This window comes from Aulostomus chinensis, chromosome 1 (assembly GCF_037954235.1).
Source record: "Aulostomus chinensis isolate RoL2024-O1b breed Wild chromosome 1, RoL_Achi_v1.0, whole genome shotgun sequence".
Lineage (NCBI taxonomy): Eukaryota > Metazoa > Chordata > Actinopteri > Syngnathiformes > Aulostomidae > Aulostomus > Aulostomus chinensis.
This window is the reverse complement of record NC_141320.1, coordinates 59,630,124-59,657,381: the sequence shown is the minus strand read 5'-3', so window position 1 is coordinate 59,657,381 and position 27,258 is coordinate 59,630,124. Positions and strand designations below refer to the sequence as shown.

Genomic DNA, 27,258 nt, shown 5'->3' with positions numbered 1-27,258 from the left:
GTGCCAGACGCTTATTAATGTTGGTCAGCGAGGTCATACATCATTTAAGGCTGCTTTTAGACTGAAACACATTTGATGTCGAGGCCTCTCTTAGCCTCGTCTGAAGCGGGGAGAAAGAGAGAGAGAGAGAGAGAGAGAGAGAGAGAAAAGATTCTTCCTGACCAGGTGAGTCATCTGTGTGTTTCTGTCCAAATGTTCGCAAGCTGCACAACAGATGGAAAGAAAGAAAGAATGAATGAATGAATGAGTGAATGGCAAGGGTTGGTGGGAGGGGGGTTTGGAAAATGGGACATGAAGGACAGAGAATAAATCACCCGGAGAGGAGGACGACGCCTCCTGATTGGAAAAACAGCAGGGGATTCTCTCTCTCTCTCTCTCTCTCCCCTCTTATCTTTGCATTTTTCTCATCACTCTTCCTTTTTTTTTTATTCTTGCTCTGTCAGTTCTTGGTGCTCTGCAGAGATTTAGTGAGTGAACACAGCCCACAAATGCATTCTTGCTGTTATCTTTTCAACGAGACACGCGCACAGACACACACACACACACACACACACACACACACACACACACACACACACACACACGCATACTGGGGTGAATCATGATCATTTTCCTACACCATATCCAGAAGAGCCCATTAACATGTTACACATCGCGTCCCAACACTTTGGCGCTTTGTCCATTAAAGACCTAAAAATAAGGAAGGGAAAATAAAGAAAAAAATAAAACAGATTGGGAAAATTGATCTTGGCATGGCAGAAACCAGTGCTGTGACTGGGAAGATCCCAGTCACAGCACATTCACAGTAAACTGGTGAGTAACATCCTTCGCAAAACCTTTGAATCCTAAGAAATATGTTTGTTAGGAGAACTGAAGAGAGCTGGGGGGGGGCAATCATCAAAGGGGGGGTGCGATGAATGACAGTGAGGTCACAAGTTCCCCCAGTGATGTGACACTACTGACAGACCGACTGTCTAGAGCTGGCACACGCTGTACCTGACGGGTTGTGATGTCACAGCGATGGCGGCTCATTAAAGGGGGCACTGAGGGGGAGCTACTGCGCTATCATCCACTGACGGGTCCTTCTATCTTCACCTCGCATTTTATCACAACCAAACCAAGAGTCTAGGGGTTTTTCTGTTTTTGTTTTTTTAAATAATGAATAATAAGGCAAAGTCAAGTCATTTGGCACTGATTGCAATAAAATCTACCAATTTTGTATCCGTTTGTTTTCTAAATTCTAATGAATGAACTGTGGCACGCCACTTACTGTGGCCAAAGGTCGAAGCTTTTTTGTTTTGTTTTGCCAAACAAAAGTGAGTCATTTTGTGATGAATTCAAAAGTCGAAGGTTTTTTTGATTTGTTTTTAAAGAATATATCATGACCGGTCGGGCAAAGACAACTTTTCTTTTATTTGATCTAATGCAAAGGGTTCGAAATAAAGATTTTTATCAAGTTCTAAAAAAATCCTCTGGGTTATTCCGAAAATACTACAATTTTTAGGTCTGAGTGGGTTAAGTGAGTGTTAAAACTGCATCGCCAGCGTATGTACAACTGCAGTTTTGCGGTTCATACACGGAGAGGAGAGGAGCGTATTTGCTCTACTTGTAACGTGACTTCGTGCGACTAAACTAAAGGAAGCTGTTTTTCATCCAAATGTCTTTGCATATGTGTGTGTGTGTGTGTGTGTGTGTGTGTGCGTGTATGTGCTGCTCAGTGAGTGGGTGTGTTTGTTTCCAACACTAGTTATTATCACAGCACTAATTACCCAGGGGGATTGTGGGTAAACAAATCATTCTAAAGAAGGGAGGAAAAAAAAAAAAGATGCCCACAGAGAAAGAGGAAGGAAAGGAAGGAGTGGAAAGAAAAGTGTGGGGAACAAAAGAGTTTAGAGGAGCGACGTGAAAGGATGTCCTCCAGCACCAAGCCGAAGCAATCCAAGCACCGTGCAGCTACTGGAGCCAATGAAAACGCACCTCCGCATAATGGACGGCGTGAGAGATGCGCGGAAAAGATGCATCAGTGGACAACTGTAGAAAAACAACAGGGTGACGGCGTGGCGCATCCCGGCACCATATCATTTGCCGTTGATTAATTTGAGTGTTCAAAAAAAAAAAAAAAAAAAAAAGAGTTCCACAGTCGTAATTACAACTTGGACGTGATGTGTGTACAAGTCAGAAACCAATAATTACTAACTCCCCAATGACATGAACGTGTCAACAATTACAGAGGATGTGTTTGTTGGGTTTTTTTGTTTTTTTGGGGGGGGGGGGGGGGGCACGACTCCAACACAAAAGGCCCTGAATGACAGACGAGTGTGTATCTTGCAACGTACAATGATGACGACGACTACTCCTGGACTGAGCCCTGCAGCAGCTCGAGAGGAAAACAATTAGAAGTTGTGGGCACAGAAAGAAGAAAATATGTATATTTTGAGGCCTCAAGATACAACTTGTCCCCTCAGTTATTTTACATTTCTGAACAATCTTGCAGTCATGATTTAATTAAACCGAGGCAAAAAGTTAGATCTCGAGGCGTCGAAAAACACATTTCTCCTCTGTTCAGGCTTCAGTTTTTGTTTTCTCCACTCCAGTGCTCCGCGGAGTGAGAGATGGTCATGCAACAAAAGACGAGAAAAGTTGAGATTTTCTTCAAACTCCCTCAGAACGGTAGTAGAAATAGTTTTTAATGAGGTCATCAATCGTGGATGGGCAACGGTTTTGTATCTATGATAACATTCAGACCTGTTGTTTGTGTGCGATGTCTCTCCTCTGGCATCTCTGAAGAGGCGCCACAGCTCACCAATTTATTCTCTAGTTGCCATAAATGACCGGAGAATGTGTGTGTGTCTGTCTGTATGTGTGCATGCGCACGCACGTGTGTGTGTGTCATGACTCACATGGCTAACATTTATTCTCTCCGCCACTCCTCCTCCCTCTCATCTTTCTAGATGTAGACATCACAGCACTCTCTGTCTGAGTGCAGCACCGACTGTGTTATGAATGGAGTTACACGCCTACGTGTGCAGACGTTTGCCAGACAGACAGACAGACGCGCACGCACACTCATACACACATGCATACACACATGCATACACACACTGACAATATCCTGTGGTTAAGAAAAAAAATACAGCTTTAGCTGAGCAAAGGAAAGAGGACGAGTGGAAGAAAGCGTCGATGAGAAAGGTTGGAAAGGAAATGAAGCTCCGCTCCGATGGAGTGATGGCTAAAGTTTCACCATCTAATAAATGAAGAAGAGCTGAAACAAAGAGAGAAAAGTAACGAGAGATGATCTTGATCATTGATTTTTAAGCCACAGCACCATTCCCTGCGTGTTCATGTGACAAACTGACTGTCAGATTGTGCCTCTGGCTTTTAGTCAGCTCATTTTAAGACGCTGCGCGGAATCGTAGTAAAATAAATAATTTATTTTAATTAATTGAGATTATGTATAAACAAATAACAGTTAAATGAACTGGTTTAATTCGATTATTTTCTTGGTTTCAGTTATTTTTATTCATCCTTTTTTTTCGGTTTGCAAATACACGTCACACAAGAAATAACATATATTAGCAGATTCACTGATAAAGGAGATCATCTTTGATTACAGCAGGAAAATGAAATAAGACACATATGCAAAAATCAATACTGGAGCCTTTACTTTTATTTTCTGACTACTTCTATTTTGTGCATTTGCCTTTAAGCTATATTGTATTCCAATCCAGTCAAAACTAGAAAAGTTCTGCAGATAATGAGAACCTCTTTAACTTTATATCGGTGAAATGAGGAACGACACAGGAATAATATGACTTTTGATCTGCATCTCCTCCAGACTGAAAAGCACCGTGGATGCGCACCATCACCAAAAGCAAGAAAACAACAAAACGCTTTGGAGGACAACTGAGCTTAAAGACGTTTCTGTGACCTTAAGGTACCTGCGCTGAAAAAGAAGAGAACAGACAATGCGGCGGGAGAGATAAAAGTATTAGCAAAGATCAACAAGAGAATGAGGAAGATGGATGGACTTGAATTGATGGTGTTTGGGCTCCCAGGGCCTCTCCAACAGACTGGGGGCTCAAACAGTGTGACTCACTGGAGCTGGCGTGGAGGAATACATTTCCATTTCTAATCTTGGCTGCTGGACACTCAGCCCCCCATACCGATTTTGAAGGCTGCACAAAAGCTGGATGTGACCATTAACGTTTAGCCTTCCTCCTACTTACTTATGCCACAGAGTAACTGAAAAGCATCTTCTTCTATCATTCCTATTCATATTACACCAGCGCAGCAATCTACTCTTTCATGTCGCTGCTAACATCTTGACACCTTCAACTACCCGTCCTACACACACACACACACACACACACACACACACACACACACACACACAAAGTGACAAATGCCAGCATATTATTACACACATTTTTGAACAGGAACGCACTCACTTGTCACTCCTCGTCTCATTCACTCACTCACACATACATACACACACACACACACACACACACACACACACACACACACACTCCCAAACTCATCAGCACTTTTTTTTCCCTCTCTCCTCACTTTCCCCAGCATGCTCCATAATTATCACGTAGCAGCTCATTGCACACTGAGCCATCTGTTAGCTGCACCCCCAAACACACACACACACACACACACACACACACACACACACACACTGCCAGCTGCTTGGAAACTTGGATTAATAAGACAGTCCTACCATGTATAACTAAGTTTGCAGCATATCATTAACAATTTGCAATAAGAGGATAAAGAATGGCATTGAGTGGCGTAAACCGAGGCAAAGTGATGATAATGCTACTGCTACAATGCCACTGCAATAACTGCAGAATCAACCCAATCATAACATGCTGCTGTATTGATGTATTGATGCAAATGTATTAAGAAACATGCATGGGAAATACTAGCATTACCATTAAAATGCACTAATCCTCAGGAAAATGTTTCTCATTTCAATTTTCAAGCAGTTAATTTTCAATTATATATATATATATATATATATATATATATATATATATATATATATATATATATATACACATATATATGTATATATACACACACATATACATATATATACATATACATATATATACACATATATACACACATATACATACATATACATATATATACACATATATACACACATATACATACATATACATATATATACATATACATACATATACATATATATACATATACATATATATACATATATATATATATGTATATGTATATGTAGTATATGTATAAACATGTTTTTTTCTCAAGCACTTCTTGATGTTGAATGATTGAATTTATTAGCTAAGATCAAGATGCAGCTTCAATCACGGTCATGAACTGCAGAATCACCTCAGTCAGAACCTATCAAACGTGTACGTAAACTCTGACATCACTATGTGTCAGCCCACAATCAAATCTGCAGGGAAGTGTAAAAACTGATTTCTCCTTTGAGAGAATTTAGATGTAAAAGTTGTCAAAAACTTTAAAACTTCTCAAGCTTTCTCACGATTTCTTGACATTTTGACAGTGACAAATGATTAAAAAAAAAATCCTTTCATTACCTTAAAAAAAAAGAAGATATTAGATAAGATTGAACAGCTGCAGCTCATATTTTCTGAACTGATAAAGATCTCATATGAATAGAAGCACCCGATTTTCATTCTGTGCGGTTTAAAAAACAAACACTAACATTCAAGGCTGAAAAATGAAAGTGTGCTCGGTCTGGGGATGGTCGGCGCTGCATTAGACTCACCAAACACCACAGATCTCATTTGGTTCATGAATCGCACATTTGCCTTGCAAATGACTCCAACACATTTTCATGCACACTGTACTCAGTACTGGGTACATCATGTCATGATTAGACTGACTACAGCGCAGCCATTAACCATTTGTTGGTGGTTGCACGTGTCCGTAACATTATAGTTCAGTAGTTTGTCGTCTCAGGACAACTTAGGAAAACAAAAGCTCCAACTCAGGCGCGTCCAAACCCAGTGGTGGGGCTTAAAATGGTATTAAAATTCAAATTATGAGAAAAAAATTGGGGAATGCTGTATATTCAAAGAGCATTTTACCTCGCAAAAAAGAAAACAGCATCATGTTCTAAAATCCTTCCATATTTTTGATCGTTATTTCTTTGGAGGAGTTAGAGTTTTGACCTTATACACACCTTCTAAAGCGACACACAGGAAAACGCCATCCATCAGACCATGTAAACAAACTGTGGCTGTGCTGTAACAGTACCCTTGTGATGTTTAATGAGTATCTCTTCTCCTGCATCCTTCAGCCGTCAGGACCTTTTCAGCAGCCAATTAAATATCAAGCTGCGCTGACATCATGATAAAGTCAACCTGCTTCGCATCGTTTACAGAAGTAGCTGCCCGTAAACTCGTCACAGAGCTGGAGCGTGATCAAACATCCTTTCCCTTGACGCAGCTTTAGAGGGGATTTCTTGATTTCTACAGTGTGTGTGTGTGTGAGTAGGGGGGGACTCCCCCTCTTCAATTATTTACAGGAAGCCCTTATGCATCTGTGACTTTCAGCGACAGTCTGAGGAAGCCCAGCAGAGCAGCACAGATCTTTCTTTCTCTTCACGATTTCGCCTCATCCTTGTGTCTACACTCGCTTTCTCTCCAGACTTCAGCCCCTCTCCTCCTTTGTCGAAACCTGTTATTTTCCTCTTCTATCTCCACCCTTCATCCTCTGCATTGTGTCCTGCTTCTTTCTCACTCAGGTCTTCTTGTATCCTCCAACCCCTCCCACCGCGTCTCGCCTGAACTCACCTTTATCCTTCTCACCTTTCCTTCCCCTCCACCATCCATTTCTATTCCCCATCCTCTCCTCCCCGCCCCTTCCCTTTCCATCCTCTTGGCTCCTGTCATCTCCACCCAAAAAAAGAAATGAAGGGGAGGAAAGAGGGATGATGTCAGGGAGAAGAGACATCAGTGGACGAGTGTGAACTCCCTCTGAAGAGTCAGCATGGAAATAATTCATATTCCGCTCAAGCAGATCTTCTCACAGCTGACCGCTCCCCCTCTGCCTCACTCGCCCTCCTCCACTTGCTATTCCCACTTCTTCCCTACTTTTCACCGTTTTCTCATCATACATTAGTGATTTTGATAGGTTTTGAGCAATTTGCCATCTTATTTGACTTTTACAACTCTAGAAACATTAACAGAACCCCCAACAACAAGAACCCGGAGAAGCAACAATCATCTATAGATCTTGCTCATAAAAAAAAACAACCTGAGGTTTGCTTCACAGGAATTGTTCATTCCCGTGAGTGTGTTTGAGTGTGTGCTCACCGAGGAGTAGAGGTGACCCTCTCCGTTCATGGCGATGTACAGACCGGTCTTGACTGATTGGATGGCCACAACTCTCAGACCCACCGGAATTAAGTTAAACAGAGCTGAGGACAAAAGCAGACAATATTGGGTTTAGGTGTGTGTGTGTGTGTGCACTGTAATGCCACTTAGTTGCTGAGGTGAGGAAGCAGACTGGAGAGTTGCTTTTAGAGCTTTGACAGGGAAAAACTGCTCATTTCATATCAAAATATTTATGCAAAAGCATTAAATTTATATACCAATAAGCTCGAGCCTTTAAAACAGTCACTGCTTTGTGATTAGCTACGTGGCAATTAACATCTCAGCTTGAACCGAACCTCCCTCCTCCATCCTCCTCACAACAAAGGAAGGTAGAGCTGGAGAAAATTCAAAGCTTGTCTTAAACAAACACACCAACTTGCGGGGTAACACACTCATTGCTCATCCTCCCCTGAGCACGACAAGAGGATAGACACCCTGCTCTCCGCTGTGTTGCACCCGCTAGTTAGCATAGCATAATGATTGGTAGTGGATGGGTAGGTTAGCACACCTGCACCAAAAGTTACGTTACGCTAGGCGGATGAATAACACGCCAAAGTCCCAACCGTTGCTGATGTCTAGAGAATTAACTGTGACAGAGAGAGCGAGGACAAGCCTCAAGATCCTGATCCTTTTTGATTACTTTTGACCTCCCATCCATCGCCATTCATTGTGCTAAGCTAACTAGCACTGCTCATCTGGCTCTAGTTTGGATTGGCAACAGGTGATAGATTCCGCTTTAAAAGAACGGACAACATTTTCTAGAAAATATATGTGCATATAAATTGTGGGATATGTAAAATCTTAAAACAATGACCTACAATGAAGGCCTTAACAGTGGATTTTTTTTCTTTTTTTAGCCCTTCTGGTCTTACTTCTAATCAGGGCTGATTACATGTGGGACGCTAGAGCCCTCATTAATCAAGGTTGTATAGAAATGGCAGCTACATCTCTCCAACATTTACAATATTCAGAGAACATACCTGCAAGTAATCACCCAGATATTTAAGGATGCTCATGCACGGCGCCCATTAGCATAAAGAGTTGATTAGAAAGGGAGCAACCGTCTCTCTTAAATGCTGCAGGAACTGTCAGTGATGAATGCAGCTCAGACAAATAAAGTGACGAATAAATGGACAAAAAAATAATGTGAAGTTGAAATAGGACATTGCCACATGGGAGAGGACATGTCTGCAGTGATTGGTGTTCTGATTTTCGCTACACATCAAGAATATTGCAAAAACGACATTAATCAATAAGCCATCCATCTGCAGCTCCTCCCTGAAGGCAGTGTTAGGGTGCAGAGGTCCAGCAGACTAAGCCTTAAAAACAAAATCCTCTGAACAGCCACTTGTCGCTCGGAGCTGAACAGTTGGTGTGCTCTTGGGAAACACACACACACACACACACACACACACACACACACACACACACACAGCCTGAAAAGCTTGAAAATCCTCCATTAAAAACACACAATACTGCTGTCTCATCGCGGCCTCAATCAGTCGAAACGATGCAAGCATTTTTGATCATAAGCTCACTTTGCTCCGTTCTTTTTCCGCCGCTCCCACGAAAATGTGTCTCTTGACCTTCATTAAATCAAACGAGGATCTTTAAATAACTATCTGACCTTTAAGAGGAGATTTCTTTTTGGCTGGCGACTCTTCTCTGTGTTCATTTGGAGAAGCGAATTTCTTGCTTAAAAGAAATCACAACGGGGCTCCTCTCAGAAACCATTCCACACGGGCTTCTCTGATCGAAGAGGACGGGTGTGTTTGCACGTGAGCAGTTAGCTGAGTGAGACGAAAAGTCAGCAAGGCTCAGCGCCAAACTCTGGGTTTAACCTCTGTTCTTTGTTGTGGGTATCCTGACTAAAATGGCGAACGATGAAGAATATATATGTGGGAAAAGTACACACATTCAAGTGCAAGTAAAAAAATAAGAGTGGTAAAAGTGGCAGTGCTACTTTGACCTGTTCATTTATGTTGATTTAAAGAACAAGAGCTTAAATGTACTTAAAAACTGTTTGGTTTTTTTTTTTTGCTCCACTGGATAGTTTTCTTAGGTCCACGTCACCTATTTCTCACCGCTGACATCATATTCTTCAGTGCATTTCATGAAATGTCACCTGTCGAGTGTCCCTAACTTGTCTCTTTTTAACAAGTGAATATGGCGGGTGTCATTGGAGGACAAGTGGAGACCAGCGTTATATCTGTACCTGTTGTGTCTTCCTCTTTTTGTGTCTTTTGCGCCTTTCTTTTCAGTCACTCGAGCATCAAAATTTAAGTATCAAGTTTTAAGGAGTTTAAAGTGCAGTAATGTGTGTCATCAGTGTGCGTGTGTGTGTGTGTGTGTGTGTGTGTACTAACAGGAATTGGTGCTGTCGTCTTTGGTTCCGTCCAGACTTCCATCCTGGCCCATCTGGAGATAGAAGCCCTGCCTGCAGAACAACCTGGTCACGATGCCCTTCAGCTGTGGTTCTGCACAAACACAAGGGCACAAGAGAAGTTAGAATCAATGATTGAAACAGAAGCACAGAACTCCACAATTTCCGCATTTTTTTTCCCCTTTCTTTTGGCAGGTATAAGAAGAAGAGTGTTAGCACGTGCTACATCCTGGGGGATTTCCTGTAGAGAGGCGAGTCAAGCACATCCAATCCATTACAGGATTCTTGGACTAATCCTTCTTTCCTGGTCATTGTTCCTCTTGAATAACTTTGATAAATTCTCTCTGGGCCTCACCGTGACTACAATGTTCACTATTTATCTATCAGACGCCGAACTGGTGTGCAGTATATTCTCTGTCTCAGACGACGGTCGCAAGACAGAGGAAAACTCCCTGTGGAAGATGTTGGAGTTTTTACTGCCTCGCATCTGGCCATCAAATAAAAAGAAGAGATAAAGCAGGATGAAAGAGAGAGAGAGAGAGAGAGGACAACAGACAACAAAATCACTTCATAAAAATAGAAGGACGGGCAGGTAGAGACGGGCGTTTTCCATTCTCCTCATCATCAGCTTCTCAAGCACGATTTTTTTCCCCCCACATGAATGAAGTCTTAACATGGCTCCTAACACACACACACACACACACACACACACACATTTGACCACACCCCATTCTCATCGGTGCAGTGAAAGCAGGGTGGGAATCCCCTTTGAATGTGTGTGTGTGTGAGAGAGAGAAAGTGTAAAGGTATACCCTAATGCACAGCGACGGAGGTAGGTGGGTAGGGGGACTAAGGTTGACCTAGTTTAGGAGGAGAGTGTGTGTGTGTGGGTGTATGTGTTTGTTAGGGGTATTTTCCATCTTCATGACGGATCCATCTTGTGCAGCAGGGGAGAAGGAGGCGGGATAAAGAGATGTGAAGCTTGCAAACGAATGACAAAATCTCAGTACAACACCGCCATGTTTGTAGTCCATCTAAAACGCCATGTTTTCTGACACGGAACATGTGGTTTTTTTTTGTTTTTGTTTTTTGCATCTATATATATTTATGATTAAAAACGGTCAACTTTGCTTCCTCGCTCCCAGATCTGCATGAAGTAAATAAAAATGACCGCTGCAGCAGAGCACGACGAAGGCTCAGCCCAAGGCAGCGTCGGTGTTATCTCCTTTTCAAGCATTTGTCATGTCTTCCATATTTCATCCGTGACATAATATTAATTAATAAGATAATGCTCTCTGCATATATATATATATATATATATATATATATGTATATATATACACACACACACACACACACACACACATATAGTTTACTGAATTAGACCTGGTGGCAGGGATGAGTGTCTACCTGCCAGCTTGGCTCCACTTGTGTCCGTCTGTCTGGCTGCTGCTTTAAAAGCCCGTTGATAAGATATTAGAGATTATTTGAGGTGCGCGTCTTCGTGCAATGTCGGAGCGGCAAGTCGGAGAACGGCAACGCTCTCAAGGCCACGTTTGGAAGAACAGGGTTTGTTCTGGAATAAAGAAATTCTCAAGAAAGAAGATATGAAACAAGCCTGATTATCTCACTGATATCAAACTCTTCGTCCGGCCAATGTCATTGCAAATATACAGCCTCTAATTTTGGCTTTTTATTAAACTTTTTTTTTTTTTTTTTTGAAACTGTCCAGGGTGCGGCTGATATTAGGGAGTCAAAAAAATTCTAATAGACACATTGGCCAAAAATATGATCAATTTATAATTTTAATTTGTAATTTTTTTTTTAACCTTTTAATACATTCATCCTTCAAATGCGGCTCAATACGCGCCCAAAATAAACGCATCATCCAACATGATACACATTATGGCACTGAACAGTAACACGCGTGACGTCACTGATGGTGATAAACAGAGTTGGGTTAGTTTGGGGTTGATATCAGTTCTGATAGGAGTGATATTGATACATCAGCCAGTATTCAGTAGAACATCTCGTGAGCATCGAGCGCAACACACCAGCATGGGCCAGCGTTATCAGCCACACCGAAATGATCGGCCAAGCTCCAAATGATGTAGCGACAACTTAAAATATACCATATGAGATCAAATAGGCCTTCCAAGTGTGAAAACCTGAATTGGTATGTGCACCTTTCCAGTTGATATCTTAAAGAGTCGTCGATTTACACCTTAAAAGCAACACGTTACATTTATATTCTTTTCTGTCTACATCCTTCATAATTAAAGTGATATTTTATGCCAACGCCTGACATCAAAAGCGCTGAGGATTTCTTATTTCAAATCCTCATTAATGTTTTACAAATCATCTTAATATGGATTTTCAGTCAGGTTTTCTCCTCTGTTATGATCACAGTTACAGTTTGGTGATTGATTGGTGGTATTTGCATAGATCCCTGCTGTAATGGATGAGTGATCAATAATCCTTCACAGGGAGGCTAGGTGTGTGTGTGTGTGTGTGTGTGTGTGTGTGTGTGTGTTGGGGGGGTTGTTGCTGCTGCTGCTGCTGCAACTCCTAATCATCTATTTATCTGTGTCTCTTCATCCATCCCCACATCCAGTTATCCATTTAACCGCGCTCCCGTCTGACCACAGTGACATTCCCACAAGGTGATCCCTCCCTCCCTCGCTCCCTCCCGCCCCTACCACTACCACCACACTTCCCAATATCTCCACATTCTGTCTGTTACTAGGGAAATTCCCATTCTGGCGTTGCCATGACAACGGGCTAGTGATTCCAGAGTGTTCCAGTGGAAGGGTATTCCCCCATTCACACACATACTGCACACACACACACACGTGTACACGCATACACACACAGACGCACACACATTGTAATGTGATGTGATTCAATCGGACGACCCATCACGCTGATACGTGTCACATTGTCTGTTAATGTGATCCGCCGCGATTGAAAATATCAACATGGCTGGAACCTTCCTCCTCCTCACATCATCACCCTGGTGAAGAATATACATGAGGAGTACCTGAACACATCCAACTGGTTTCAATCAGAGGCAGCACAGATGGGGGGGGGGGTCTTCGGTGACCTCTAATACGGCCGCAATGACGCACTCATTGTGAATGTAGAAGTTCAGGTTTTACACACTTCTGCAGCATCAGAGGCCCAATCAATTTTGCATACCTGCTTATTATGATGCATTGATTTCAAGTCGGGGGGGGGGGCGCGCGCACACACACACACACACACATGGGGACGTAAATCCTGTCAATAGGTGGAGAGTTTTCTCCATACACGCAGCAGCTCGGCTTTTATCGCCTCCCGCATCTCGAAACTCATTTCGGCGGCGAATCCTCCCGTTTGGCAGATCCATAATCTTGTTTCCATGCGGAGTTCACGGTCGAGGACGGAGGTGGAAAACAACAAACCACAGTGAGAAAGAAAAAAAAAAAAAAAAAAGTCACCCAATTTGTCCTTGATTTTTGCATGCGCACACCAATGACCCCCCCACCCCCACCGGGATCAAGTTTGATCCCTCAGATTACTTCCTTCATGTGAAACTAGATTAAAAAATGCATTTAAGGCAGGAGACATTTGTTGCCTTTGCTGTGTCAGATTTGATCTGTGGAGGTTTTCGGACGGGAGATTAACTTCTTTCTTTGCAAAGTCACTTAAGACGATGGCACGTTTCACGATGAATTTGTTTTGGTTTTTTTTGGTGCTCTTTAATGCACGCGATACCAAGACATTCGAAGGTATCGGCTTTAGTTGCTTAGGATCAATCGACGATTACTTTCCTAACCGATCGACTGTTTTCAGGATGAAGTGAAAAATTGCTCACAGATCTTCATCGAAAATTTTGGAGAAAAAAAAATGCCCATCACAATCTATAATCATTACTTTTTCATCATAAATTGAAAAAAAAAGGCCATTTCTCCTGAATTTAAGAGTTTAGATTTAGAACCAGCAAATATTGACTGAATCGATTGTCAAAATTGATTCTTTTGCTTGATTTGTTTTTACATAAAAAAAACAAACACAAAAAAAACCCGTCCATATCAGCTAATAATGGAAATAATTCTAATTGTGTTCCCTCTCTTTTTAAGATGATTAAGTATTCAGACATTAAGTCAAAAACTGTGAGGCTGATTTGAACCACACTTCAAGAAGGGGGCGAAGCCTAAAGCACAGAAGAATGGGGTTTTTTTTTTGGTTTGTTTTTTCTTCTTCTATTTGACTGAATTAGAGCTGGAGGATGAGACGAGAGCGTGCGCGCGTCTGTCTTGGCGTGAAAGCGCCTCTGATAGATGACAGCAGGTGTGTTAGGGAACCTGTTCTCGCCTGCTTTGTGCCAGAGCCAATGGCGAGAGTTTTCAAGCCAGTCACTGGTGGCAGAGAGTATCTTTTAATTTGGTTTCACAGCCACACTCACAATAAAAAAATAAATAACCCGAGTGTTTTTTAAGGTGGTTAACAGGAATTTAATTTGGCTGATTTCACTTCACTCTTAGGTTAAAAAGGAAAAACAAACTGTGGGTTGATTTCACACCTCCTGATGAAAAGAAACAAGTTCGGCGCCGCGTTCTGATTAGAGAACGTATTGACCCCCGTCAGTGATGGTGCAACATCCGTCTGAGCCGCGTCTGCCCGTCTCTCCTTCACAAAACCTCTGGAAGACAGTAGGGGATGTTGGCAAATCTCTCTCTCTCACACACACACACACACACACACACACAGAGCTGGCGAATGTTGCCAAGCTTTCACCAGCAGCTGTCACAGCTGGGAACACAGAAGAGGGAGGGATGGAAGAGGGAGAGAAGGAGAGGAGGATGAAGGAGCGATGAAAAGATAGCGAGGGAGGATTAGAACAAAAAAAAGGTGAGAGGAAGGAGAGAGGAGAGGAGAGGAGGGATGAAAAGATCTAAGGTAGGAGGAAAGGGAGGATTAGAATGGAGAGGAGGGGGTTGAGATGAAAGGAGGATGAAAAGGAAGGAGGTGTACATTAGAAAAGGGGGGGCAAATATGTTTTGCTATCCAAAAAAGAAAGAAAAGGGAACAAAGCGAGCAAGAAGGCATGAAAGGATGGAAGATTTGAAGGGATGACGGGAGCAGAAAGAGAGGTGATGCAAAAAGGGCAAACAAGGAAGTGAGGTTAAGAGGAGAGGATGAAGGGGAGAGGAGAAGCAGAAGGTGGTGAGGAGGACCCCCCCCCCCATTGGTGTCACTCACCAAACAAAGTCCTATCAAGGCGACCACTCACGTTCCCTCCCTCGCTCCCTTTGTCTCCTCACTTCCTCCCTCCTTCCGACACGTCACCTGCTCGTTTCGCTCCACTGATTCCAAAAACTAAGCCGCCTCCTGGTCCAACGCCACATTCTGGAACGCGGTGTGACTTTTTGACCTCAGCGGTGACGTGGAGGTTTTAAAAAGGTACATTTTGTGTGTGTGAGTGTGTGTTAATTATTTGGTAAAGTGTGATGATGATGATGATGTTGATGATGGCTGAGTGTGCAAGGTTGAATTATGGGGTGGATGTGAGACAGCTAGCTGGAGGAGACAGACACCGAGAGGGGGAGACGAGACTAATCTGTGGCTTCAATAATGGATGTACCTGGAAACTAGTGAACCATAGGGCACTACAAGACATGACAGTGAGTGTGTGTGTGTGTGTGTGTGTGTGTGTGTGTGTGACCACAGAGGAGAAGGGGGAGGGAGAGGAGGGGCGTCAGTCTGTGTTTGTGCATGATTGAGGTGTGCACGCAGCAGCCAGGGCGTGCACGTGTGAAGGTGTGCGCTCTTCACAAATGAAATTAAGAAGAAAGTGTGTTGGAAGAATTACATATCAATATGTGAGCGCGCGTGCCACTGTCTGTCTGTCTCTGTCTGCGTGCGTGCGTGCGTGTATGTGCGCGTCCCTCCCCCCACCCCCACCCCTCACACCTTGTCTCCGTAGCCTCCTCTTCTTCAGACCGAATATCCGGACTTTGGAAAAGATGTCGACCAGGTTCCCGTTGCACAGCCCCTGCTTCTTGCCGGGGCTTTTCCGCCGCCGGTGAGCGGTCGGTCGGTGGGCGTGTTGCTCCCTCGCCTGCCGCTTCTGCCGGATCAAACCGCTGGCTATGGCCGCTGCCATGTCTCACAGCCACAGACACACAAAAACCGTGTCCCCCGGTATCTTCAGTTTTGTCCACCGGAGAGGATGGAGCGCAGACAATACCGCACACCAGTCTTTACCGGCTACACCGGCCCCATGGTTCAGCCACAGCGCGTCCAAAAAACGAGCACCAGAGCACATTTAACGTCGCTCTTCCTCCGGCCATTGACTTGAACCGCGCGGCTGTTTACCTGCCCGTCACGTCCCACCAGACCGCCCGTCAGTCGGAGAGCGGCGGCGGCGGCGGCTGTCACTGAGCGGCTACCGGAGCCCGTCTGCCGGCTCGCCTTCTCATGGTCAACAGGCGACACGGACACGTTGAATCTCTGACGCCCTACGGAGCAGCTCCGTCCTCTCCTCCTCCTTCTCCTCCTGCTCCTCTTCCTCTTCTTCTCCTCCCGAAACGTCCGTTTGTATTCCGCTGGCAGAAGCGCGAGGGGCGCGCGTGCCGCCTCGAGCCGCTCCAGATGCGAGAAACTAGCGGAGAATCAGGCGGAGCACCGCCGGAAGTAAGGCGGGCCGGCCTTCAAAGTAAAAGCACCGCATAAGTTCGCTAAAATAGAGGCTCGCCCTCAGATTCCCTCCGAAAAAAAAGAAGGAAATAAAAGTGTTTCTTTTTCTTTTTCTTGTTTTCGCAGCTGAATGAGTATAATAATTCACATGAATGGGTGGAAGGTTTCTCATGTAGGGTCTGATTTTGAGAGGCGGGTCTACACCCATGATACTTGGGGAGCCTGGTCCTAAATACAATAAATATGTGGAAATTCATAGCCTCCAGGTTACAAAAACAGAGATGAATTAATGATAGTTGAGTAGGAGACTTTTTTTAAGCACAAACGATCTCAGACACACATCAAAGTTTTTGGGCATTTCGCTGATAAAAGTCTGGATGCGATCTCCAATTCTAACTGTAATCTTTTTACTAATATCAGTCCAACTGTGACACATTCATAGTGAAGTGGCACATTCGTCCTCGTGACCCTTGGGTGATCTGATTGGCCGAGTGCCTGCTCGCGCTAACAGCTGAGCTTTATAACTTGCTATCGGCCAAATTTTGGAACCTCTGAATGAAACGAGTTGAAATGCGAGATTATTGTGAAGAAACGTGCCTCTCATATTAGCCATTTTTAGTACTGGTATTAATTAGCTAAAAGGACTTTTTTATTATTTTGAAGGTACTGACCGGATGTTCTTGTAACTGTTTGGAAGAAAGCGCCAAAGCCTACGCGCCCGCACGAGCAGTCACACGCGCCCTGAAAAACAACTTGCCCTCGTCACCACGGGTTAATGAGCGTGTGTATATGTGTGTATATATATATGTGTGTGTGTGTGTGTGTTATCTATTTTTATACTATTTTAATAAAAACGTTTATATACTTGATTGCTGGTATTTTTTGAGCGGAAGTAAGAATTTCACTGTACAGGGAAACGTGTTTCTTTACCGTTCATGTGACATTAAACACTTTGATTTGATATGTTCTAAAGGTTATATTCAAAAATAAAAATAAAAAACATTTTAACAGAACCACGGTACTGGAATGTCACTGAATTGTACAACCGCTCTTCTGATCTTCTCTTCTTGTACTTTTATTGTTCATCGTTCTAATAACGTAGCATTACGTTTACAATAGCGTGGTAAACAGCGTCTTACATGCACTACAGTTGTGTGATAATACAGTGAAAAATCCTGATTCTACAGAAAAGGATATGCAAATGTGTTTATTCTAAAGGTGTAATTGTCAAGTTATTCTCATTTAGAGGCCTTTATGTTTTTGCATTGTTGTTGTTGTTTTTTTTACATTAATTCTCTTTTTCTGTAGGAATTATGAAGCGTGGGAGACAGCATGCATGTGTTCCATCATCTAACTTAACAGTGACCCGAATGAGGTGAATGAAGTTAATGTTGAATGCTGAAGACAGAGCAGCAGTATAAATAATGAAACTACTCCACACACACACTCAGTTGACATCTGAATGACAGGTTTAAAAATGCAGGAGGTGTGTAAGATTGATGGGCTGGAGAGTGACCCACCACACACACACACACACACACACACACACACACGGGTTTGCGTGGCTATCCTTATGAGGACATTCCATTGACTTCCATTCATGTGAATATCCGAACCCTAAACCCTCATCTTAATCCTAACCAATTGATGCCTGACCTCAACCTCAAGCTAACTGCAGTTTATACCTTCACTCTAACTTTGACCAGGTGTTCATAAATGAAGTTCTGCTGCGTTAGGACCGGTCTTTGGTCCCCATGAGGACGAGGGGTCCTGATAAGGTAGTGTTTAGACCAGAAAAGGTCTCCAAAAGCTAACAAAAACCAAGTACACGCACGCACACACACACACACACACACACACACACGTCTGGTACACATTACAAACTGGTTTCCAGCTGTAAACGCACACTTTAGGACGCTCACATTTCTCCCGTGATGTAACGGGAGGTAACAGATAGGTTCAGCTGTTACAGGATATGTCTTCCATTTTGTGACATAGAATCCTCATAAAAGTCCCTAAAGTGATGCCCTGCCAAACTCTCTGCGCACCTTTGTGGCAAACATCCTGTTTTTCTTTAACGAATCCTGATGTTTGACCGTTATCTTTGCCCTGCTAACTACAGAGGGCAGCTGTTTTTGTGGGGAGCTTCATGACCTTTCCTTTAACACCTAAACTTTGTGCACCTGATAATCTGATCGGCAGATCGGCGTGAAATTTACTGATTGGTGTTCCGGAGGGGACTCCATCACTGTCAGTCCTAAAGGTCAATATTTCACAGTCTACTGGATTGATCGCCATCCAATACGCCGATCTCAATCACTTCCTTGCGGGAATACGGCTTTTTCATTCCGATAAAACGAGTTGTGGTCACTGGGGCGCATCGGTGCGTTTCTGTGTACATTCCTGGATTTAAAACTGGTACAATGAAATCAAATGAAGGCTTTGTTCCTTTTCTCATGGTTCCTCTGAAAGGAAATACAAACTCTTACAAATTGTACGTCGACATAAGATAGCAAGCGACCCCTGAGACGACAAGTACCACATGCGCGCGCACGCGGCAGAGCAGCCCTGGGGGGGGGGGGCCGTAGAGAGATTTTAAAACACGACAAGTTGTTTCTCCGATTTCATTAATTCATGGCCACAAAATGTAACTTGTTGAAAAACATAAAGTAACCACATTGAGGGACCAAGTTATATCTGGTGATGTCAACATGATTTTGTGACATACTTCACATGAATTACATGACTAGGTGATATACATCATACATGTCAATAAGGTCTCTTACGGCTAGTTCTTTTAGCATGACCCCACCCCCCCCCCACCCCCACCCCGGAGCTCTTGGGGCCATTTAGACCCCTCCTCCCCCTCAGTGTCACGCCTGGTAGGGAAAGTGTGGGCCCCTGCCCCAGCGCGGAAGACATCCTGGTATTAATGAAGGAGATAATCTTAGACCCCACTACATCGATCACGGGGCAGGAACACAACATACATCAGAGTCCCAGCTGAGCCGTTTCACTTGGGGGTCCAGGATTCTATTAATAAGGTTCTAATGAATCAGAGGTGATCCAATAAACTTCCTCTATGTTTCCGCTCTTGTTTCAGCTCCCTGCAACGTTCGGCCTTCGCGTGTGGGTGCAAGTCTCCTCAAAAAGCTTAAAAAAGCAGCTCCAGCTTGTCCTGGATCCGGCTGTGATTGTTCAGTAGCTATGCAGGTAATAAAAGAAATTCTTTATTTTGGAGCAATTGAAGAAAATAAGCTGTTTTTTTTTTTTTTTTAAATCAAAGAAATCCCAATGTCATCAATTCAGCCTGAGAGACTTGAGGACTTGTGATTGTAATGACGGACGGCTTGTTCCTTGCAAAAGATGGGGACGCAAAAAGCCGCAGGTGAAGCTGTTAAATCCTAACTGCTTGCAGGCTGCCATGACGTCAGCAGCGGGTCGAAACTATTTCAGCACCACGGACAGAGAACAGCTCGGAAACACCTGCTGAGCTCACGACCACTTGATGGCGCCAGAGTGCGTCTAAGAGCCTCACAGATGTCAATAGCGGTGATGCATCAGTGACTAGAGGTAGTTAAGAGTGTGGGGGGGAGCTTTGTTAGGGGGCCTGAGCTCCCAATAAACAAACATGGACGCCGTCCTTTTTTTTTTTAAACATATGTAATCGTCTGTTGCTCTGCTCGGTTCGGTTCAGATGACAAAGATTCAGATGGAAGCAGCGGCGGTTTGGGATATTTTTCCCTGGTTCAGCAGCATCCTCGACAGGCTTTCCCTTCTCTGTCCTTGATGTTGCTGACAAGCTATTTATTTAAAAATAGCAGGAACTACCGATTCAACCTCACTTGTCTCTTTGTCAGACAGCCCGGAAAGAGAGAAAGGAGAGGGGAAAAAAAGAAAGAAAAAAAAAAGAAAAAGCTTGGTGTTGTATTCAGGTCAGTCCGAGTGAAAGAGTTATGAATAAATCAGAGCTACATTTGCATTAAAATTCATCCCCTCTGCTGCTTTTTATAACATCGCAGGGAGGTGGGGACACAGCTCTCCAAACTTCAAAAGAAATATTCGGTGTGGTTCCTTCCATCCACTTATTCTGCCATTCATGCTTCATGGTGGCAACACACACACACACACACACACACACGCCATGCAAGTAAGCATGAATAAAAGAAGAACATGCTGTTATTATCCATCCAGACTTGCTCTTGGGAGAACACACAGACACACCCTCCTTTCTGTTTGAAGCTCTCTGCAGCTCTGGGTCTACACAGGGCTAGCGGCGCCCTCTACAGGCAACACGACAGAACTGCACCCTTTTCTCTCTCACCCTACATGTCCTCTAATGGTACATTTTGTTGCAGCCCTGGGAGGAAAACTAAATCAGGTTTGTAATCATGAGTGACAAATCACAAAACCTTTCAACCTGTGCTTTCAGGGTTTTGACGGAAGCATCAGTGTGATTAAAGGCCCGCTGAGGCTCTTCTGACGTGGCTTCATGTGTTCATAGTGTTTGATATTTCACATTTCTGTTCAGGTTTCCATGGAGATTTTAAGGCATCTACTTCCGTGCTGTCATTTCATATAAAGTTTCAAAACAACTGGCGTAATATTGCCATATATGTTAAGTTTATCTGATGAAATAATAACTTTAAATTATTCAAGTGGCAGAAAAACATGCTGCTATGAGGCTGTTGTGACATTTTGAAGCAAAAGTACCCCGAAAAGAAAAGTGTTGCCTGCTCAAAGATATCATATATACAAGGAGTTCACAAACTTTTCCAAGAAAAGGTGACAGAGACCGTCACTGTCCCCAGAGGCACAAAAAAGTTGCATGTACACACACACACACACACACACACACACACACACACACACACACACACACCTAAACGATAAATGTACAAACTTCCCATTTAACTGCTTTGTTTATAGGATAGAAGAATTTTTATCTTTCTTAGCATCTTGAGAACGACCCCAACCCTGATCTATACAACATTGACACAATAAACCCAGAGGATGTATGTGTGTGTGTGTGTGTGTGTGTGTGTGTGTGTGTGTGTGCGTGTTTTACTGGGTGTAACAGCAACAGATTTAAACATTGGGTTGAATTTAATTATCAAAAACTGGACCGAAAATGTTCTCCTGCCCCCTTTTTTTCAGATTTTGCTCCTTCAAAATAACACAAAGCACTAACATGTGTCTTAAAAACTCAGATTTTAGAGAACAAACTTTGACGAAATAAAGGATGACTCAATATGATGAAAACTAAGGACATTTTAAGACCAAATTAACATAAAACAGCCGCCAACATCGCCACTAAATCGAACTGCATCTCTAGGTAGGAGACGCTCTCATCTCCGTCTGGCTACTTCTGATGAAGCTAATTAATGTCTTCTAATGAGAGGACAAAGGAGGGTAAATGGACTTATCTTTATATAGAGCCTTTATACCTCAGCGGAACTCAAAGCGCTTTACAGTGTCATCTCATTCACACACACACACACACACACACACACACACACAGAGGCCATTCAAGGTGCCAGCCTACTCATCAGGAGCAACAAGGGGCTCAGTATCTTGCACAAGGACGCTTCGACATGATCACCGGGGGAAGTGAGGATCAAACCAGCGACCCCTCGGTTGCTAGACGGCCGCTCTACCTCAGAGCCATGCCGCCCAAAAGGGGAAGTGAACATTTCTGATGCAGTGAATCAAGTAAACACCAGAACATCCTGGCAACAACAACAACAACAGCAGCAGGAGCAGAAGAAGATGAGAGAAAAGATTTGGGGAAAGACAGGATGATGAAGAGGTGGAGAGATAGGAGTAAAGAGAGGCAACAGATGTGGGTGGGTGTTCCCCAGACAGGAGTGTGAGGATAGCCACTGAGCAGGGTGAGTCATAATTCACACTCAGACACCCGCCCACACACACTCACACAGAGGAACACACAGGCACGGGGAAGTCCACTGTTTCCTAGGTAACGAGTGATTAGTGACGCAGGTGGGTCTCCGAATGAGGGGAGTGCGAACACCTGCTGAATGCTGAGAGGATGACACACACATCTGGCATCAATTACAGACATCGTGCTGCGTGTTTGACTTTGTCTCACACACAAGGTGAATGCATACACACAAACACCCCCCCCCCCGTCATTCATCGTTTCCTCTCCTCCTTTTCTCTCTCTGCCCCATCCTCTCATCTTCTTTCCTCTATCTTCGTAACAACTCAGCAGGGAGGAGCAGAGAGGGAATGGATGGGCTAAATTATTCATTCGCATCCCTCCTCCTCTTCCTCTCTTTTCTTCCATCTCTGCCTGTTCTTTCCAGACACTTGAATTCCCCCCCCCCCCCCCACCTCACATCCCCAATCGCTTTCAACAACTCTCTTGCTCACAGCACAAAAAAGAAAAAAAACTCACTGGGTGTCAAAAGGGATAAACTGCATATAAACATTGTGTGTGTGTGTGTGTGTGTGTGTGTGTGTGTGTGTGCCTGTTTTTCGCCTGCAACGTGGCAGCTGTTCGTCACATCCAGCGAGCTGAATTATACAGTGAAACTTTCTAATGACGGTAAAACGGGGTTAACTTGAACCAGCCCTTGTAACCGTAGCAACCGCAGACAAGTGCATCACTACAGTTGTGAGGAGAGTCTGTTTGTTCCGAATGATCCCTACCACATCTGAAAGGAAGTCATGGGTGTCGTGTTCATCCGTGTTGCTTAGAACATATGAGCATCATCATCGTCGTCATCATCCTCGCCAGCTCACGTGAGAAGTTTTAACTGATGAATTACTGGAGGAAATGCACCTCTTCTTATTGTTCGTAATCAATACCATAGCAACAAATTAGAGCCACAGCCAATAATTCAAACTATTTTCATAATCAATTTAATTTAAATTGATTTAATAAATACATAAATCTAATTTAATAATTTTTTTTTGCTGTTTTATTCAATGTGTTTCGGGGTTTTTTTTTTGTCGAATGACGACTCCTTGGAAAGGGGGTCGCTGTTAGAGGCTCTGTGTTGAAATGTCCTTGAGCAAGATGCTGAGGCCCTAATTGTTTTAGTGCCACCTGAAGATGTGGCTCAAGCTGCAGTGGCGCCCCCTGATGGAAGAATCTGAAACACGACGAGGGAGCGTCACTCCATCCATTTTCTACTGCTCATGCTGTTAAGGGTCGCAGGGAGGGCTGGTGAGGCGGGGTTCACCCTGGACAGGTCACCAGTCCATCGCAGGACCAACACAGAGACAGACAACCATTCACACTCACAGTCACACCTACAGTCAATTTAGAGTATCAATCAGCCTCGTCCCCTCTTGATGTCTTTGGACTGTGGAGGAAGCTGGAGTACCAGAGAGAACCCACACAGGAACAGGGAGAACATGCAGACTCACACAGGAAGACCCCGTGCCTACGTTAGGGCTCGAACCCAAAACCGTCTTGCTGTGAGGCCACAGTGCTGACCACTGCACCCCAATGCTGGTAGAGGGAGAAATTCCACAATAAACACCCAACATGCTAAGCGTGCAGATCACAACGTCTCTGATTGGTTGTCCTGTGATGACACAAGTCACATTTACCGACACTTTATCTCGTATGAGCCGACAGCTGATTACATCTGGAACATATCGATAGGCAAATAGTGAATCGATCGGAGGGACCTTTCACTCCGCTACGGTCGGTGGCGACATGCTTCCTGCAGCAAGATGCGATCGCACCTCACGCAAAACAAGTTAGCAAGTGGCGAACGAGCAGCTCGCCTTGGTCTCGCTTCCCTCTCTCCGCCACGTCCTTGTTTGGGGTAACAGCCAGTAGAGCACACGCGCAACGCCAAGGCCGGTTCAGGACCAGAAAGACGCATGAATGACAAATAACAAGCCCGACCTCCAGACAATAGATTTGGTATGATTTTGCGGACAAGGACCGCACAGGAGATCGGGGTCGTCCAAGCTGAGGCTCAGAGACACTCCAGGACGCTGGGATGGTAAAGCCGGTATTTCTAGGTGGTTGTTTTGCAGGAGCAGGTAGACTCATTAAATATTATTCACACCAAACACTTGAAAATTGGAAGACTTCTGCATTAGAGTGGTTATATAAGCGCTCCAGATCTTTTCTCCCAGAAAAGTCAGAACTACAGAGGAGGCGAGGGGGGAGGGGGGGTGTGTGCAACTTTAGGGATGGTGAAAACTAGGAAGAGCAGAGCAGAGAACTCCTTCAAGCAAACTGAGGAGGAGCTGGAAGTTGGAGGCTCGGAGGAGTGGTTTTATCATCACTTTAATGCAGGAAGAAGATGAAGCATCTTTTTCCTATTTTTTTTTTTTTTTTTTTTTGTAACAAGTGTCAGCGGAAACTCGCCCTCGCCAGGTCTTTTATCTTTCAGTTGTTATTGCCTGAAGCGCCCGTTTTAATTTAAGGATGGAACGTTGTGATTCCTCATCAAATCACACGGTTCAACGTCCTGAGCTCGCTGCTTCAAACTGACACAAAAAAAAAAACCACAGGCAGACACTGATAGTTATTCCCAGGAGATACTGGAGAGAGCTGAGCTGCGGGAGAGACTCATCAAGCGGCCAGATATAACTCCGGCTCCGGCCTGCAGGGGCTAAACAAGCTGCCTCATGTCAACTTTAGCGCCGTAAAGCTTCAACAAATCGAGCGCAAAATGCACACAAACGACGCAAAGATGCTGAAGTGACTTCATCCTCTTTTTGTTTGTCACTTCAACATTCAGTTTTCACGGGATTTGATCCAACGCAGAAGCCAAAAATCTCTCGTGGCTCTTTTGCCAAAATGGTCACTGAGGTAAAAAAGATGTGATCCACTATTTTTTTTTTTTTTTTTACACACGCGCACACACACACACACACACACACACTCTCACAGGATTTGACCTCAAAGTGGATTTCTGTCATAAAACACAATCACAGTAAGCAAATCTGGCAACATCACCACAACACCCTCAATGAGAGAATGAGAGAGAGAGAGAGAGAGAGAGAGAGAGAGAGAGAGAGAGAAAAAAAAGGAGAATGTTTGTTCACTGCCGCCCACAAGTCCTGCACATGCTGGGAGAGAATTTGAGCTTCTTTTTCTCAGGAGCAGAGCTGAAAATGAAGCGTCTATTGTGTTGCAGGAGAAAAAAGAAAAGCGAAAGACACAAAAAAAAAAGCAACACAGCAACAGTTGGATAGATGAGGAGGAGGTGGAGGAGGAGGTGGTGGCGGTTTAGGGTTGAGTTTTGCAGGAGGTCCAAAGTGTGATTAAAGTAGCGTTGACATTTGAATGGATTCTGAGATTAATCCGACTTTAAAATATTACAAGTTCCTCTTCAGCACGTTTCGGTGCCAAACTCCAAAATAAGGCACGCGTAAGTGTTTTACAAACATTTCAGGCTGTCTCTGAAGTTCAAGGCCTTCAGGAAGTTGGTGACATTGATGCTGAGTGTGTGTTGATCTCATCATGAACACAAATCTTCCAAAAAAAACACCAAGATTAGATTATAATTGTTGCTAATTAACTTTCAGACAAACTTTTAAAGTGCTACCAAGGAAAAAAGTCAAAGAGGTACCTGCCGCCGCCGCGCCAAACGCCGCTCGCATTCTCTTCTCTGCTACATTAAGAACAAACTCAAAGTCCATAGCTGCTATTGACACACAGACACACATGCACACACACCTGTAAGCCCCAGGAGAATGGACCCACTTCTTAAATAGTCTCAACCCCCCAGACCCCCTTTAACATGGCCTCACCCAAGAGGGACAGATACGGTGATGATGTCACACAGGGCTGTCATCAAGCAAAAGGTTAACAGCGACAAGGGAGGACTCGGCTTAAGTGTGCGTGTGTGTGTGTGTGTGTGAGCGAGAGGTAGAACAAAGGAAGATGGGAAAGACACAAAACGAAATGTAATTTCTTAAAAATGATGTTGGAAAGCGTCATCAAACCCGAGTGGCCCTCGAGGTTGAGCTCCGACTGGCTGAGGTCCACCCTGAACCTTCACCGTCAATACGGCAGCGATACAAGCATGGGGACTGTGTGAGTGTGTGTGTGTGCGCGGCATGTTGAGCTGCACGCCAATTACAGAGTCTTCGTGCAGCGAGGCCACAGAGACACTGAGGTGTTGTCAAGTGTTTCTCTGCTTCTTATCATTCCGTCTGTGAAAACACTCGGTCTGTGGAGCCTTTGATGCCCTGCTGCTTTTTAAGAGCCCCTGGAAAAATAGCACTCAGCACTCACTCTCTCTTGACAGAAACCTGGAACCAGAGCTGTCCAAACACACACACACACACACACACACGCACGCACGCACACACACATGCTCATTACTTCATTTTGAACATTACAGTGTTCCCACTCCTTAAACCGAGGAACACTTTTATCAACAGCACGGGCCTGTCGAGCGAGCGCAACCAGGAGCTTATTAAAATTTGTTACACCAGCTTGTACTGAACACAAATCTCACACACTGTAAAATGTACATCTTTTGTGTGTGTGTGTGTGTGTGTGTGTGTGTGTGTAAAATGCACAAATACAACCACAGACTTTGCTTTTTGCCTGCAAAGATTATATAAGATGACCTGCGAGTGAGTGAGAGTGTGTGCGTGTGTGTGTGTGTGTGTGTGAGAGAGAATGCTGTGATTATTTGACAGCTTGTGTGTGTGTGCATGTGCATGTGTGTATGTGTATGACGTACATGACAAGTACAGCCAAGCAAAGTCATAGTGTTTTTCTGCAGAGTCAGAGTGTTCGGCCAATGAGGCCATGAGCTAATGAGTTCTCTCTCTCTCGCTCTCAAA

The 27,258-nt window shown here is 44.0% G+C and overlaps 1 protein-coding gene across 2 annotated transcripts in view; it reads right to left on the bottom strand.

The window, feature by feature from the left end:
• Positions 1 to 27,258, bottom strand: part of LOC147272543 (fibroblast growth factor 14-like) — a 40,098-nt gene that overhangs the window by 7,419 nt on the left and 5,421 nt on the right. The window contains exons 1-3 of one of the 2 annotated variants that reach the window (XM_086184288.1): positions 15,739 to 16,569; positions 9,767 to 9,877; positions 7,341 to 7,444 (exon numbers count right to left, since the gene is read on the bottom strand). In XM_086184288.1, coding sequence (XP_086040414.1) covers positions 7,341 to 7,444; positions 9,767 to 9,877; positions 15,739 to 15,931 — 408 coding nt within the window. In that variant the 5' untranslated portion in view covers positions 15,932 to 16,569. Of the gene's footprint in view, positions 1 to 7,340; positions 7,445 to 9,766; positions 9,878 to 15,738; positions 16,570 to 27,258 lie in introns of those variants that run through there. The other variant, XM_086184202.1, reaches the window with a different exon arrangement.